This window comes from Lithobates pipiens, unplaced genomic scaffold (genome assembly GCF_037356315.1).
Source record: "Lithobates pipiens isolate NorthernLeopardFrog02 unplaced genomic scaffold, aLitPip1_a1.2 Scaffold_23, whole genome shotgun sequence".
In the NCBI taxonomy this organism is placed as follows: domain Eukaryota; kingdom Metazoa; phylum Chordata; class Amphibia; order Anura; family Ranidae; genus Lithobates; species Lithobates pipiens.
This window is the reverse complement of record NW_027507785.1, coordinates 304,833,989-304,850,005: the sequence shown is the minus strand read 5'-3', so window position 1 is coordinate 304,850,005 and position 16,017 is coordinate 304,833,989. Positions and strand designations below refer to the sequence as shown.

Sequence of the window (16,017 nt, the reverse complement as noted above, 5' to 3'; positions counted from 1 at the left end):
ACATTCCTGGGACAAACTGGGAGTTCACCTTCTGGCTCCTACTATAGGAAGACGTGGTGATGTACTTTACATGCTGCCTACTGTCGTGAACATGTGCTGCCCCTACCAGAAGCAATATTCCACAGGATGGCATGTATGGGGGGGGGGGGGTGATTTGTGAAGTGGGGGAACTGCCCTGCAGAAGGAGGATCCTGGCTTCACTACTTGTTAAGTGTGTGACCTGGGACCCCAGGGGAACATTCTATCATCTAATATGGTCCTGCCTCTCCCTTCGGGACTACTGGTCACAGGTGGTTACATTTCTCTAGAATCACATTGGTTTCCCTCTGACTTTGTGCCCTCTCCATTGCCCATTAGGTCTATCTATCTCCGAAGAAGCCAAATACCTAAACATATTTTTACAAGAGTCCCTGTTCCTGGCCAGAATGCAAATAGCCTAGTTTTGGATCAAAGAGTCGCCCCCTACTGTTCAGCATTGGATTTGGACTGTTAATGCTACTCTTCCCTATAAAAAAAGTACTGTACTCACAGAGGGGCTGCCCGGCTAAATTTAACAAAATCTGGGACAGGTGGCTGGAGGCCTCCTCTACTTGCACAGATGAGGAGTAACCTTTACATATTGTACGGCACTCAGTGATTCCCATTCTATAGAGTTATATTCTTACTTTGAAAGCTTGCATTCTTCTCCATGATGAGGTTTCTCATAACTCCTGCTGCCCTTCGTGGGGTTGTATGTTGACCCCCTATTCAGGTACACTACAGTTATATAGGGAAAGGATCTTGAAGGCCTCTTGAGCCATCTCCCTAGGCAAAGAGAGCCTTGACTGGTGGGGGCATGGCTAGGTGCCGGGACAAGGGGAACGATTGGTTGGAATATGGGGGATGGGATGGGCCTGAGCTCAGGGAACATGTGCCCCAGGGAATTCTGGGTCTTTCGGAGGATTTGGTTGGATGAGCTGCCACCCTCCCGCCCCTCTTTTGCTTTGTTATGGTATGTCACAGCTTGCTGCGGTTTTCGTGACCTTGCCAGCAGTCAGTGTTACTGTAATGGGCTATGCCCTTGATAGAAAATTGGAAGTAGACTGTCTGTCCAGCACTTATGGTAAGGACAGGCCACTACGTCCCTCTTTTGGTTGAGCCCTCACAGTACGACTGTGACTGGCACTGGTTAAATATGTTTACATGTTATGTATTGGAATTTAATAAAGCTGTGGCCTTGCCCTTTCCAACCTAATGGTTGTAAGTGTCTTATTTAATGGGATAAAGGGCAAGGGTGGTGGGAGATTTGATCCCATTGTGTTACCTTAATTGGGACCTAGGCCCATTGCGCCTCGCAGTCATGACTATCCTTGATAACTTGACCTGTTATTCTTGATACTCAATACGTTTATGTCAATTCTTTATCCTTTTGTATTGTGCATGTTGCACTTTGTACTTGTTTGTATACTTTTAACATGCTCAATAAACTTCACTTTTGATCAAAAAAAAAAAAAGTGTGTGACCAGAAACAACCATATAACCAGTCTGAAAAACCACAACTCCTTTCCTGCCTACTTGTTTCTGGTCTAATGCCACGTATACAGGATCTGAAATGCGGCCAGCAAAAGACCGATTAGAGCTTTTGGTCGGAAAATGTGATCGTGTGTATGCTCCATTGGACTATTGCTGGCTGAATTTCGGCCATCAAAAGATTGAGAGCATGTTCTCAACTTTTCAGTCTGAAAAAGTTCCTATCCGAAAATCCGATCGTGTCTATTCAATTCCGACGTGCAAAAACTCACGCATGCTCAGATTCAACTATGAGATGGAAGCTATTGGCTACTGGCTATCGAACTTCCTTTTTCTAGTTCCGTTGTACGTTTCGTACGTCACCGCGTTCTTGACGGTCGGAATTTGGTGTGACCATGTGTATGGAAGACAGCTTGAGTGAAATCCCATCGGAATTCCGTCAGGAAAACCATCGGAATTCCGTCGGGAAAACCATCAGAGCTTTTTCCGACCAAAATTCCGATCGTGTGTATGCAGGATAAGACTCAATAGGGAAGTCTGAATCATATTGACAGCCTGCACCTTCAAAACTCCTTTCCAGGCATTTTTTTTCTGTTTGCATAAAGTAGAATGGATAGAGCCTCTGCCAAATTTTTTTCCTTGGGAAAAAGGATTAATAGCACACTGGAACCCTGAGTTTTTTTTGTCTATTATATATTATTGTTATTATGCAATAGTATGGTGGTCATACAACTAGAGAGAATTGAAGGTTGGATCTGAATCTGCACGCCAAAGAGTCACCTTGGGTTGTGATAGGGATGAGTGAGCCTAGCATTGAAATGCCACACCATAGTATTCGAGTGTAAATGCAGACTAATGCCAAAAAATTGTTTACAAAATCAATGCGTTTCAAGGACCGTGTAGCTCTGCCAACTTCACCAGCTCTTGAATCGATGTATACCAACTCAGCAGTAAAAGCATTTTTAGAACAGTGTTGTAGGTTTGCACACATCCATTAGCAGCCGGTTCTAGCTGATAATATAAATAAGAACAAAACTGCGCCCGTATTGAGTCCAATCAGATTTGGCTGACTGGAAGGTAAATATCATCCAAATTAGGTATTAGACACAAAGAATATGGACCATTACAGTCTCTGAGCAAACCGTATATCCAAATAGATGGTTGGATAGAAACACCTCTGTGATCCACAATATGAATGTGAAGAACCACCACCACCACATGGAAAGCGGCTTACCAGAGGGCCAACCCACACCAGTATTTGGCTATAACCCAGCCACGGCCTCTGACATCTGGATAGAAGATCACAGGGATGCCTCTCAGGTACTGCAGGGTACTAGGCTTTATCCATAAAACTCACGGTCCATGAAATCATACATCATATGGAAAAAAGGGAGACCATAGTGTAATTCTGTAATGTAGGACAATTTATTATATAAAAAATATTGGTACTCACAAACATTAGTAGAAAAATGCCGGCCGGCACACAAGGAGCCCTTCCTCGTTCAAATCGGCATGGTGACGTCACTGCACGCCCTCCCTCTCTAGCTGATAGATGATGAGCAGACCTACAACACTGTTATAACAATACTTCTACTATGTTATACATTGTTTAACCCTTCCCGTTCCTTTAAACAGTTCTGAACGCCCAGAGTGGGAAGGATTGGTGATCCCGTGACAGCGGTCAAATGATCGGAAACCGGTCCTGCCAGCTACCGAATTTTAGTCAAGACCGAGAGCTTTGACAGCTCAGTCTTTGTGCTGGGAATGCACAGTGAGTTAGCTCTCAACACATAAACATCAGCGATGGGGCGCTAAAGCCCACCCCTTTGCCGCAACATATATGTGTTGGGCAGCCATAAAGGTTACTTGTGTCATATTACAAGCCCTGATGAAGGAGGCAAAGCTACAGCCCCCTGAAACATGTTAGCATGGTAAACAATCTGCCTCTGTAATCATTTTTTAATCTCAATTCTAGATTCACTCAAGTGCCCTGTCTCCAAATAAAAAATAAAAAACGCACAGAAAAGTCAAGTATTTTAACCACTTGACCATTTGGCTGCCCAAAGACCAGAGCACTTTTTTGCAATTCGGCAGTGTTTTGCTTTAACTGACAATTGCACGGGTGTGCGACGTGGCCCCCCAAACAAAATTGACGTATTTTTTTTCTCCCACAAATAGAGCTTTCTGTTGGTGGTATTTGATCACCTCTGCGGTTTTTATGTTTTGTGCTATAAACAAAAAAATAGCGATAATTTTGAAAAAAACGCATTATTTTTTACTTTTTGCTATAATAAATATCCCCCAAAAATGTATAAAAAAATGTTTTTCCCTCAGTTTAGGCCGATACGTATTCTTCTATATATTTTTGGCAAACAAAATCGCAATAAGCATTTATTGATAGGTTTGCGCAAAAGTTATAGTGTCTACAAAATAGGGGATAGTTTTATGGCATTTTTATTATAAAAGTTTTTTTTACTAGTAACTAGTAAAATCAGTGATTTTTATCATGACTGCGACATTATGGCGGACAGAGCGGATGCTTTTGGTGTGATTTTGGGAGCATTCACATTTATACAGCGATCGGTGCAATTAAAAATGCATTGATTACTGTGTAAATGTGACTGGCAGTGAATGGGTTAACCACTAGGTGGCGCTGTAGGTGTTAAGTGTGTCCTAGGGAGTGATTCTAACTGTGGGGGGGGGGGCTGTGTGTGACACGACACTGATCACCGCTCCCGATTACAGGTAGCTGTGATCAGTGTCCTGTCACTAGGCAGACTAGGGAGATGCTTTTTTACATTAACATTTCTCTTTCATTGTCTTCCTCTCCGTGAGACGATCGCGGGTATCCCCCTGGACATCGAGTCCGTGGAACCCACGCTCACGCTTCTTAAAGGGCAACGTACAGGTACGTTTATCTGCCTGTACAAGCCCTGCTGCCGACGTATATTGGCGTGAGCCAGTCGGCAAGGGGTTAAATGCTACTTTTCCAGTTTTCTTTGCTTTGCAAGGTGCCTTTGAGCTTGCCAGAAAATGTTGCTACTTTATGAAGAGTCAATTCCCTAGCACAGCCCCCTCCCTTCTTACATGTCATAGGGTTCTTCTCTTCTTCGAGTGTCTAATTACTATCTGTGCTGGCCCAGCTCCTTACATAACCTTTTATGTAACTGCTGGGAGTGCAGTGAAGGGGAATACTACAGACTAGGGTTCTCCAAACTTTATAAATAAAGGGCTGGTTTACTGTCCTTCAGTCTTTGAGGCAGCCGGACTGTGGCCAGTGAGAGTAGAAAATGCCCTGGCGTCAATGGCAGTAAAGAATGCCCCATTGTTGGTATTCGAGGGAGGAATATTGGATCATTGTTGGTATCAGGGCGAGGAATAGTGCACCATCATTGGTGTAAGTGGGAGGGAAGAATACAGTCCTGCCGTTGGTGTCAATGAAAAGGAATAAAGACAAGTAAAGGGCCACATCCGGCCCCTTGGCTGGAGTTTGAAGATCACTGCTATAGAGTGACACTTTAGTAAGTCCGCTGGGGCGGCTGACTTCACATTCAAGATGGTGGCACCCAACAACAGTCTTGGGGCTTTTAAATGTTTTCACATGAGTCCTTTACAGGTAAATACCATGTATAAAAATACATTGGGGGTTGATTTACTAAAACTGGAGAGTACAAATTCTGGTGCGGCTCTGCATGGTAGCCAATCAGATTCTACTTTCAGCTTGTTCAATAAAGTTTTGACAAAAAAAAAAAAAAAACTGGAAGCCAATTGGCTTCTGTGCAGAGTTGGCCCAGATTTTGTACTTTCCAATTTTAGTAAATCAACCCTTTCGGATGCAAATATAATTTTATGGGAAGATTCTTGTTAAATTGAATGGTCCGGCAACTGGGTCTCTTTATACCAATAGATCACAACAACCACTGCTATATGTATTGGTGTATTTGCCTTCCTCTGTGTTCCTTCAGTCCTGAGGACTAATTACCTCTACCATCCCTCTAGCCGCAGCCGCTGCTGACATGGCATACCATCACATTAGACCGCCGATAGGATACTCCATCCCAAAGCCCATTTCCTCCTTGTTAATGAGGGGCTGGAATGCCTGCCCAGAGGTAAGTGTCCGTTTTCTCTTTAGAATTTTACAGACCTGTCAAGGATTTGCCCCCAGAGGGGTTTGTATGATGCATTTTGTCCAATGTAAAGTGGGGTACACGCTATAAGAAAAGATACACTTGTGTGTTTGCCATTACATGCAGTTCACAAAATGGTTACAACCTGTTTTTTTTTTATTTAGCTTAATTAAAAAAAAAAATGTCAGCGAATCATTTAAGTTAAAGTTAACCTGGATATAGTTAAATTTTATTGAAAGGAACAAGGTGGAAAATGCAGCCCGCATATAAGACATCATTAACAGTAAGTAGTACGCAATGACATTAAAGCGGTTCTTCACCTTAAAGTGGAAGTTCCGCTAATCTGATCCCTCCCCCCCTCCGGTGCCACAATCGGCACCTTTCAGGGGGGAGGGGGGTGCAGTTACCTGGATAATCCAGGTAACTGCACCCACTTCCGGCCAGACCGCCGCAGACCCCCGCAGACGCCCCCCCCCCCCCCCCCGTTGTGTTCTGGGAAACACACAGTTCCCAGAGACACAGCGGGGGACCATAAGAGACGTGCAGCGCGACTCGCGCATGCGCAGTAGGGAACCGGACAGTGAAGCCGTCATGCTTCACTTCCCGATTCCCTGACAGAGGATGGCAGCGGTGGCAGCAGCGAGACGAGCGATCACTCGTCACCTGCCGCCGACATCGCTGGACCCTGGGACAGGTAAGTGTGATTTTATTAAAAGTCAGCAGCTGCAATATTAGTAGCTGCTGGCTTTTAATATTTTTTTTTTCGGTGCAGCTCTTTAAAGAGGAAGTAAAGGCTATTTTTATTTATTTTTTTAAATGCAATCTGCAAGGCAAAGGCATAATGAGCTAGTATGCATAGCATACTAGCTCATTATAAATAATTTACCTGGGAACGAAGCCCCCGAAGCGGTCCTCCTCCTATATTTTTGCCGCTGCCATGTATCCCGGAGTGACTTCCGGGTCTCGCTGCTCCGGCGCTGTGATTCGCCGCGGCTGCGATGACGTCACTCCCGCGCATGCGCACGAGCGGCATATCGCCATGATCTGCGGCGTGCTCAGTGCCTGTCTTTTTGTAAATATCTCCTAAACCGTATAGGTTTAGGAGATATTTCTTGGACCTACAGGTAAGACTTAATCTAGGCTTACCTGTAGGCCAAAGTGGTTTGTAAGGGTTTACAACCACTTTACGGCTCCATGCACACTGGACGTTAAAAATAACATTATAAAAACGGCAGTAGCTTTGCAGTGAGTCTTTCAACGTCTTTTAACATTTTTGCAATATCGTTTATTTGACGTTTTTAGCGTTTTTTCGCATTTGCGTTTTTTTTGGTGTTTTTTTTTTTCAATGGATCAAAAACATTAAAAAACTCTAGTGAGTCACATTTTTGAGCATTTATCGATGTTTATCAGCATTTATGAGCGTTTGACGTTTTTGTGGTCAGAAAAACTACTCCTGAACGCGATTTTGTGGCGTTCAAAAAACAGTCCATAAACTCTAGTGTTTTTGTTTTTTGTTTTTTTCAATGGATCAAAAATGTTTAAAAAAATGCTGGTGAGCCACTTTTTTGAGCATTTATCAACGTTTATCAGTGTTTATGAGCATTTGGCGTTTTTTTGTGGTCAAAAAAGCGACTCCTGAATGCGATTTTATGGCGTTCCAGAAACAGCCCATAAACTCCACTGCTGATAAAAGTTCAAAAACTTCCATGTGTGCACATGGACACATAGGATAACATAGAGTGGAGTTCATGGGCTCGCCCAAACTCCAAAAAACGGCCATTTATGAGCTCCAGTGTGCATGGAGCCTAAAACATATGTATAAGGAGGTAACAAAAATATAGTATTGTATCGTGTTCATTATGTGTATCAAAAAACAGCAGTTAGAGCAACATTTTGAGGTATAACATGGTGAAGTATAGGACCCTCACATTTCAAGGGGAAGATCATATATTACTATAATATATATATATATAAATATATATATATATATATATATATATATATATATATATATATATATATAATGTAAACATCATGTATTACTAGGAAACACATTTTCATCCAAGGATAGGGACTCTCATTGAAATGCACCACCTCCCCATAATGAAGTCATTGTACAAAGAAGTATGGAGATGGCAGATTTGAGGTACAAGAACTAATCTACTTAACACATAATTAAAATGGTCAACATTTTATTATATAAACATTAAAGATGTTAAAAACAACATATGAAAAAAATCATACGATCGTGGTACAAACATTCAAACTTATTGTAAAAACCTGTTATACTGTAGAGACGTTAACTGTGAGAATCATATTTTGCACCAGGAGTAAGTGTTTAATGGATTTTGAGGGATACATTTATACATAGAGGAGAAGGAGTTAAGATAAAGAAGGGGAAGCAGAAAGATTAGGAATAGGAATCGCTCTACCATGGTCATGAGGTGGTGTTGCCGAGGTCGCCCTCTGCCCAGAAGATGAAGTCCGATGAGTAGCGGCACAGGGACCATGAAGTCCAAGTGAGAGAGAACTGTTCATCCTTATTAGATTCCTCAGCCAACAGACGTTCAAGGTCCCTACTTCAGTAGCCCTCTCCTCCAGGGAAGGTACACTCATCGATCTCTAAAAACCTGGAATCACTATTCTGGCCGTGGCCAAAAAGATGCCAAAATACTTCTTTTTTTTTAATGGACTTGAACGTTCCCGGGAACATGTATAAGAGAGCTATCTCAGGCGTAGGAGAGAGAGAGGTCATCATTTTGGTGGCACTCCCACCAAACGTGGGGCATGGTACCCCTGGATACCGCCAACAGGTATCAGGTGTTGTTGAGTTTAAATTATGTATTATCGAAGGGCATCTATACCATCTCGTCACCAATTTGAACCCTTTTTCTTGAGTTTTAATGGCTAGAGAGAGTTTGTGCGTCAGGATAAAACATTTTTGCCAGTCAGTGAGGGAGACGGAGAGTCATAATCCCTTTTCCCAAGCCCTCATGTAATGTGGGAGATCAGAGTAAGAAGCATTCAGCAAGAGGGAATAATGCTGAGATATCACGTGTGTTGGAGGATCGGCTTGGAGGATCCTGTTGGTTCAGCTAAAATATCTGGTATGGATGGGAAGGTTTGGATATAGGAAGTTAATTGTTGCTTCTGGAGCCACTGCATAGGGTACAGAGAAAGCGATTCGGAAGGGGTATCTGGCCTTTAAGTGGGGTCTGCTCGGAGAACCTGGGCAATCCTCCTATGGAGAATGGCATTTTATCTTTGTATTTGACTTCTGTGCCTTTTTTTGTGTTATGTCCAGAGTTGTCAAAGAAGCCCGTTAAACCATTGACCTCCAAGGCCAGTAGCTGAAGGGCATTCTCCCAAGTTGTGAATGACATAGTTGTTACATTGGGGTTGATTTACTAAAGGCAAATAACCTGTGCACTTTGCATTTGCCCCAGAGCTTAGTAAATGAGCAAAGGCTCTTCTGACTTCCGTCATCCAATCATGTGCAAGCAAAAAATGCTGTTTTTTTTCTATCTTCTTTGCACGTGATAGGGTATTCTTTGGAAAGTGAATCTTTACTTTATATACTGACCTCTGAAGCAACTGCCCTCACATCGGCTCTGTGGGCGAGGAGGGGGCTCTTTGGCCACAGGGCAAAGCGACGTTACATAACGTTGTTTCGCCCAGCCGTGCCATTCTGCTGCAGTAAAACTGCGGCGGCTGGTCGGCAAGTGGTTAAATAACATTTCTAATCAAATAAAGTTAATCACAAGAGTCCCCCTTTACATCAGAGTCCACAGAGTTCCCCTTTTACACTGTGGGGGAGGGGACTCTACAGACTCTTATATAAGGAAGAACTCTGGGGACTCTAACATAAGGGATGCTCTGGGAACCCCGATCTAAGGGGGAACACTGATAACTCTGATGTATGGAGAGGACTCTGATGTAAGGGGGGGAGCACTGTGGCCTCTGGTTTAAAGGGAAACTCTGATGTAAGGGGTGCTCTAAGAACCCAGATTTATCTTAGTGTACTCACTCAGAGGCAGGAGAGAGAAGGGGGGATACTTTAGTCACAGACAGGAATGGATGGTGTGCTCACTCACCCCTTGGCAGTCAGCACCTCTTTTCCAGATGTAGCTGAGCCTCCTGAAGAGTTGTAGGGGTGGGAGGAAGAGGAGCAGATCAAGCCCTCTCTCCTCTCCTGTCTGTGCGTGGGGAGGAGCAATTGTTATTGCTGGCTTCGGGCGGTGTGAAAGAGAGTGTAACAGAAACTCTCGGTTTACACAACTGCAGCCAGCAACATTGCAGGGAAGCCATAGTCTGGTCTGAATAATGTGTCCGGGTTTTCAGGCAGTCTGAAACCCAGACACATGATTCCAAACCCGAACTGTCTGGGTGAATCCCAGACAGGTGGCAATCCCAAAAGCAAACCAAAATAAATAGTTAATGATTTACGCCTGCTGACTTTTTCTAAGCCGTAAAAGCGCAGATTTCCATGGGGCTTTACCTCACCCAGGTTGTACTGCGCTGTGATTGTTGGCGTTGGTCGTCTCATGTAGACTGACATTGATAAGAACAGGCAACAAAATATGACTGGTTCCACGCTGTGATTTATGCACTGCAATTAGCTTATTTGCATCGCTTGATAACAAGCCACATCCAGACAAATAATCTCATATTTACAATGAAGATATAAATTGGTGTATTCGCATGCAAGAGATTGATTAAAAAGAATCATTGGAACCATCTTCCACTATAAGAAGTCAAATGTTGCCACCCGGTGGCCACCAGTTGTATTTATTCACCAATGTAAGTTCATTTGGGGATTATACTTGCTTCATCTGAGCAGCATTTATATGTACATAAATCCATGTCAGGTATCTGTGTACAGTTTATACCGGTAGCTAAATATTTTCTTGTTAGTACTGAAGGATTGTGATTACCACTCAATAGAGGTCATCATTGTAAATGAATTTATTTATGTTATTGACAAATAAATTTTGGGCTGAAATGCTCAGAGATTTGTCCATGTAGAGTTTTCCTGAATGCAAGAACCTGAGACCTAATGCTTAACCCAAGGCAAGCCGCTTATTACAGAGCTGAAATACTGCCAAAGGATTAGAACTTGTCTATCCAGTCTTGAGATTTACACACCCTTGCCAGCAGGGCTAGTGCAAAGATTTTTGACACCCTAGAGTCTAGACGAAACCTAATTTTGCAGCCCCCCGGCTCCGCCACTGACCACACCCCTTTTCCTGTAAACTCCACCTTTTTATTGAAGCGCCCATCAAATGCCGACTCACCAGCGCCCATCAAATGCCGCCTCACCAGCGTCCATCAAATGCAGCATCACCAGTGCCCATCAAATCTAGCCTCACCAGCGTCCATCAATGCAGCCTACCAGTGCCCATCAACGCAGCCTCACCAGCGCCCATCAATGCAGCCCATCAAATGCAGCCTCAATGCAGCCCATCAAATGCAGCCTCACCAGTGCCCATCAATGCAGCCTCACCAGCGCCCATCAAATGCAGCCTACCAGCGCCCATCAAATGCAGCCTACCAGTGCCCATCAATGCAGTCTCACCAGCACCCATCAAATGCAGCCTCACCAGCGCCCATCAATGCAGCCTCACCAGCACCCATCAAGTTCAGCCTACCAGTGCCCATCAATGCAGCCTCACCAGCGCCCATCAGTGCAGCCCATCAAATGCAGCCTCACCAGCGCCCATCAAATGCAGCCTCACCAGCGCCCATCTGATACAGCCTCACAGCGCCCATCTGATACAGCCTCACCAGCGCCCATCAAATACAGCCTCACCAGCGCCCATCAGTGCAGCCTCACCAGCGCCCATCAATGCAGCCCTTCAAATGCAGCCTCAATGCAGCCCATCAAATGCAGCCTCACCAGTGTCAATCAATGCAGTCTCACCAGCGCCCAACAAATGCAGCCTACCAGTGCCCATCAATGCAGCCTCACCAGAGCCCATGAGTGCAGCCCATCAAATGCAGCCTCACCAGCTCCCATCAATGCAGCCTCACCAGCGCCCATCTGATACAACCTCACCAGCGCCCATCTGATACTGCCTCACCACCGCCCATCAGTGCAACCTCACCAGCACCCATCAAATACAGCCTCACCAGTGCAGCCTCACCAGCACCCATCAAATTCAGCCTCATCAGTGCAGCCTCACCAGCGCCCATCAACGCAGCCTCACCAGTGCCCATCAATGCAGCCTCACCAGTGCCCATCAATGCAGCCTCACAAACGCCCATCAAATGCAGCCTCACCAGCGCCCATCAAATGCAGCCTACCAGTGCCCATTAATGCAGCCTCACCAGTGCCCATCAATGCAGCCTACCAGTGCCCTTCAATGCAGGGTCACCAGTGCCCATCTAATGCAGTTTCACCAACGCCCATCAAGCAGCCTCACCAGCGCCCATCAAATACAGCCTCACCAGCGCCCATCAGTGCAGCCTCACCAGTGCCCATCAGTGCAGCCTCACCAGCGCCCATCAATGAATGTTTGCTTGTTTCCATTCATTTGGGAGTCGGGACATAGACACAATCCTCCGCCACCGCTGCGACACTATGTGCGAACAGTGTGCGACTGCCTGCTAATGCTGAGACTTAGTTGCTTGCTGTCGAAAGAAGAGAGTAGGAAAACCAGTGGCCGTGCTCCCTAGGCAGCTGCCTAGTTTACCTAGCGGTAGCACCGGCCCTGCTTGCCAGGAAGCACCAACAAGGGGGTGACCAAACATTTCTGTACTGCATTTTAAGACTTTAGCTAGGTCATCTCTCTACCCATAGCCTTTGACTGGGCAGTGAAAGCGATGCAGAATCAGCTGACCAGCTCGTTTCTTTGCTCTCCCCTTCTGTCAGCATGTCCACTATCAGCACATGCATGTCTGATTGGCTCCAATTGCTGCCCATCCCTTTTCCAGTCTACTGTGTATGGAATGAGAGGATATATATGGGAGATGGTTTCAGGTACTCATTCTAGTTGAACATAAATACATTTTAATGATTTTGTAAATAATCTCAATAATTACGTTACTGGAAGAAAGAGACTCCAAGCCAACGATATGATGTGCCGATGAATGAAGTGTGCAGTGCTACAACCTCCACATACCGTTTGTTGTCAACATGATTGGGACACCTGCCTTTATACGCACATAAACTTTAATGGCATCCTAGTCTTAGTCCGTGGGGTTCAATATTGAATTGGCCCACCCTTTGCAGCTATAACAGCTTCAACTCCTCTGGGAAGGCTGTCCACAAGGTTTAGGAGTGTGTCTATGGGAACGTTTGACCATTCTTCCAGAAGCGCATTTGTGAGGTCAGGCACTGATGTTGGACAAGAAGGCTTGGCTCACAGTCTCGTCTCTAATTCATCCCAAGGGTGTTCTATTGGGTTGAGGTCAGGACTCTGTGCAGGCCAGTCAAGTTCCTCCACCTCAAACTCGCTCTTCCATGTCTTTATGGACCTTGCTTTGTGCACTGGTGCGCAGTCATGTTGGAACAGGAAGGGGCCATCCCCAAATGGTTCCCACAAAGTTGGGAGCATGAAATTGTCCAAAATGTCTTGGTGTGCTGACGCCTTAAGAGTTCTCTTCACTGGAGCTAAGGGGCCAAGCCCAATCCTGCAAAAACAACTTAACACCATAATCCCCCCTCCACCAAATGATTTGGACCAGTGCACAAAGCAAGGTCCTTGGAGACATAGATGAGCGAGTTTGGGGTGGAGGAACTTGACTGGCCTGCACAGAATCCTGACCTCAACCCGATAGAACACCTTTGGGAGGAATTAGAGTGGAGACTGCGAGCCAGGCCTTCTCGTCCAATGTCAGTGCCTGGCCTCATAATTGTGCTTCTGGACGACTGCTCAAACATTCCCATAGACACACTCCTAAACCTTGTGGACAGCCTTCCCAGAAGATTTGGAGCTGGTATAGCTGCAAAGGGTGGGCAAACTCAATATTGAAACCTACGGACTAAGACTGGGATGCCATTAAAGTTCATATGTGTGTAAAGGCGGGCGTCCCAATACTTTTAACAAAATATAGTGTAATTGAATCAGCCTGGATAACCGGTGCTCAGGCCTTGAGAACATCAAATCCACACGGAAAGCCAGCAACACAGTGCATGACAGTAACTCTAGGCTCTTTTAAACAGATGGGTGAAATATAGCTATAAAACGTCAACGTGTTTCTGCCGAAAAGGCCTTACTCATGACAAACACACTCTTCCGTTACACAGCTTAAATAGCAAATTACCAGTCACATCGCATGTGTGCGCATAATTAGGAATAGTGTACTAAGCTTAGGTTCACATTGCAGCAATTTGGCATGTGATTTGAGATGTCAAATCGCATGCCAAATCTGCGGCTATTCCCGGCAATGGCACCACCCGAAAAGGTGCGACTTTGAGAGTAGTTTCTCTACTACTTTTGGTGACTTCAGGGGGATCTGTATAGATATCTGTGCACAAACCCGCACAGATGTCTCTGAAATTGACCCCGAAGTCGGGACTGACATGCGGGAATGAAATTGCGCGAATTCAGCTAAACTTGCACTATTTCAATCCCACTGTCAGTGTGAACCTGGGCTCAAGTACAGAAATACACTTCAATAACCCAATCTAGGTTGGTTAGGCTGTATAACAGAAGTGTGTGTTTGTCATGAGTAAGGCCTTTTAGGTAGAAACACGTTGATGTTTTCTGGCTGTATTCCACCTATTTATTAAAGCCTACAGTTACTGTCAAACACCGTTTTGCCATCTTTCCGTGTGGATTTAACGATATGATGTAGCCTGCATCAACATGCACAGGCATCCAGGAGGAATAGGTGGGGAGCACATGTGTAGTGGAATTATGGGACATGTAGTCACAAGGAGGGGTTACACGGGAGACTTTCTCTAATGTGATGAGTGCACACGCCTCAAAAAGAAGTTCAGGGAAACGGTGCACAAGAACTCAGAAGCTGCAGCTGTGAAGAAATAACATGTTACTGGTTCTGAACATTGGTTTAATAACGCAAAGTAATACAGTTCCAACTAATGTACAAAAATATATTCAGACTAATTGTGAAGCTTCAGAACTACTTTAATTCTGCTATGATTATGGGTTAGAAGACAGCTTGTCTTAGCTTGAGTTAAGGCAGTCACGTTCATGTCTAATGCCGGCCATACACGGTTCGAATTTCGAAAGAATTTTCTTTCGAAAATCGTATCTAAGAATTTTCGTATGAATTTCGCACCATTAGTGGGCTGCAGCAACAGCCGATTTTCGTGCCGAAATAAAATTTGAGGAATCGAACATGTTGGAAATTTTTAGAAAAACTAACGATTTTCTAATCAATGAGGGAGAATCGTGCGAGAAACGTAATAAGAAAAGAAAATGTACGGAGTTAAAAGAAAATGTACGGAGATAAAAGAAAATTTACGGAGAGAAAAGAAGATTCCCAGCCAAGAAAATTCTTTTCTGTAGTAACACGAGGTGAAATTGAAGGCTTGGTCGGCCGAATTTCGAAAATCAATGGTGGCATCATCGGATCACAAAAAAAACGAATTTTCTGATTTTGAAAAGAAAATTCGTTCGAAATTCGACCGTGTATGGCCTGCATTATTCACGTTCCAAATCATTGTTTTGGAAATGTCTATGAGGGTCTAAAAAAATTTTTAAAAAATTCTTCTTCCTGAGGTTGCAACATGTTTTTTTTTCTAAGTATAGCCTCTATATACGTCTCCTTGGTATAGTCTCCATATGCATCCAAGTATAGTCACCATATACATATCTTTAGTATAGTCTTCATATACATATCTTTGGTATAGCCTCCATAGACATCTAAGTATAGCTTCCACATACATCTCTTTGGTGTAGCCTCCATACGCCACCATATACATATCTTTGGTATAGCCTCCATACGCATTCCAAGTATAGTCACCATATACATATCTTTGGTGTAGCCTCCATAGACATCTAAGTATAGCTTCCATATACATATCTTTGATATAGCCTCCATACGTATTCCGAGTATAGTCACCATATACATATCTTTGGTGTAGCCTCCATACGCATCAAAGTATAGCCTCTCTCTATATATATATATATATATATATATATATATATATATATATATATATATATATCTTTGGTATAGCCTCCATACGCATCCAAGTATAGCCTCTATATACATATCTTTGGTATAGCCTCCATATATATATATATATATATATATATATATATATATATATATATATATATATATATCTTTGGTATAGGCTTCACACACATCCAAGTATAGCCTTCATACGCATCCAAGTATAGCCTCTATATACATATCTTTGGTATAGCCTCTATATATATATATATATATATATATATATATATAT

The 16,017-nt window shown here is 43.9% G+C and overlaps 1 protein-coding gene across 1 annotated transcript in view; it reads left to right on the top strand.

Annotated features, from left to right (window-relative positions):
* Positions 1-16,017, top strand: part of TNNI3K (TNNI3 interacting kinase) — a 391,224-nt gene that overhangs the window by 247,773 nt on the left and 127,434 nt on the right. The window contains exon 21 of the mRNA XM_077450470.1: positions 5,509-5,618. Coding sequence (XP_077306596.1) covers positions 5,509-5,618 — 110 coding nt within the window. The remainder of the gene's footprint in view (positions 1-5,508; positions 5,619-16,017) is intronic.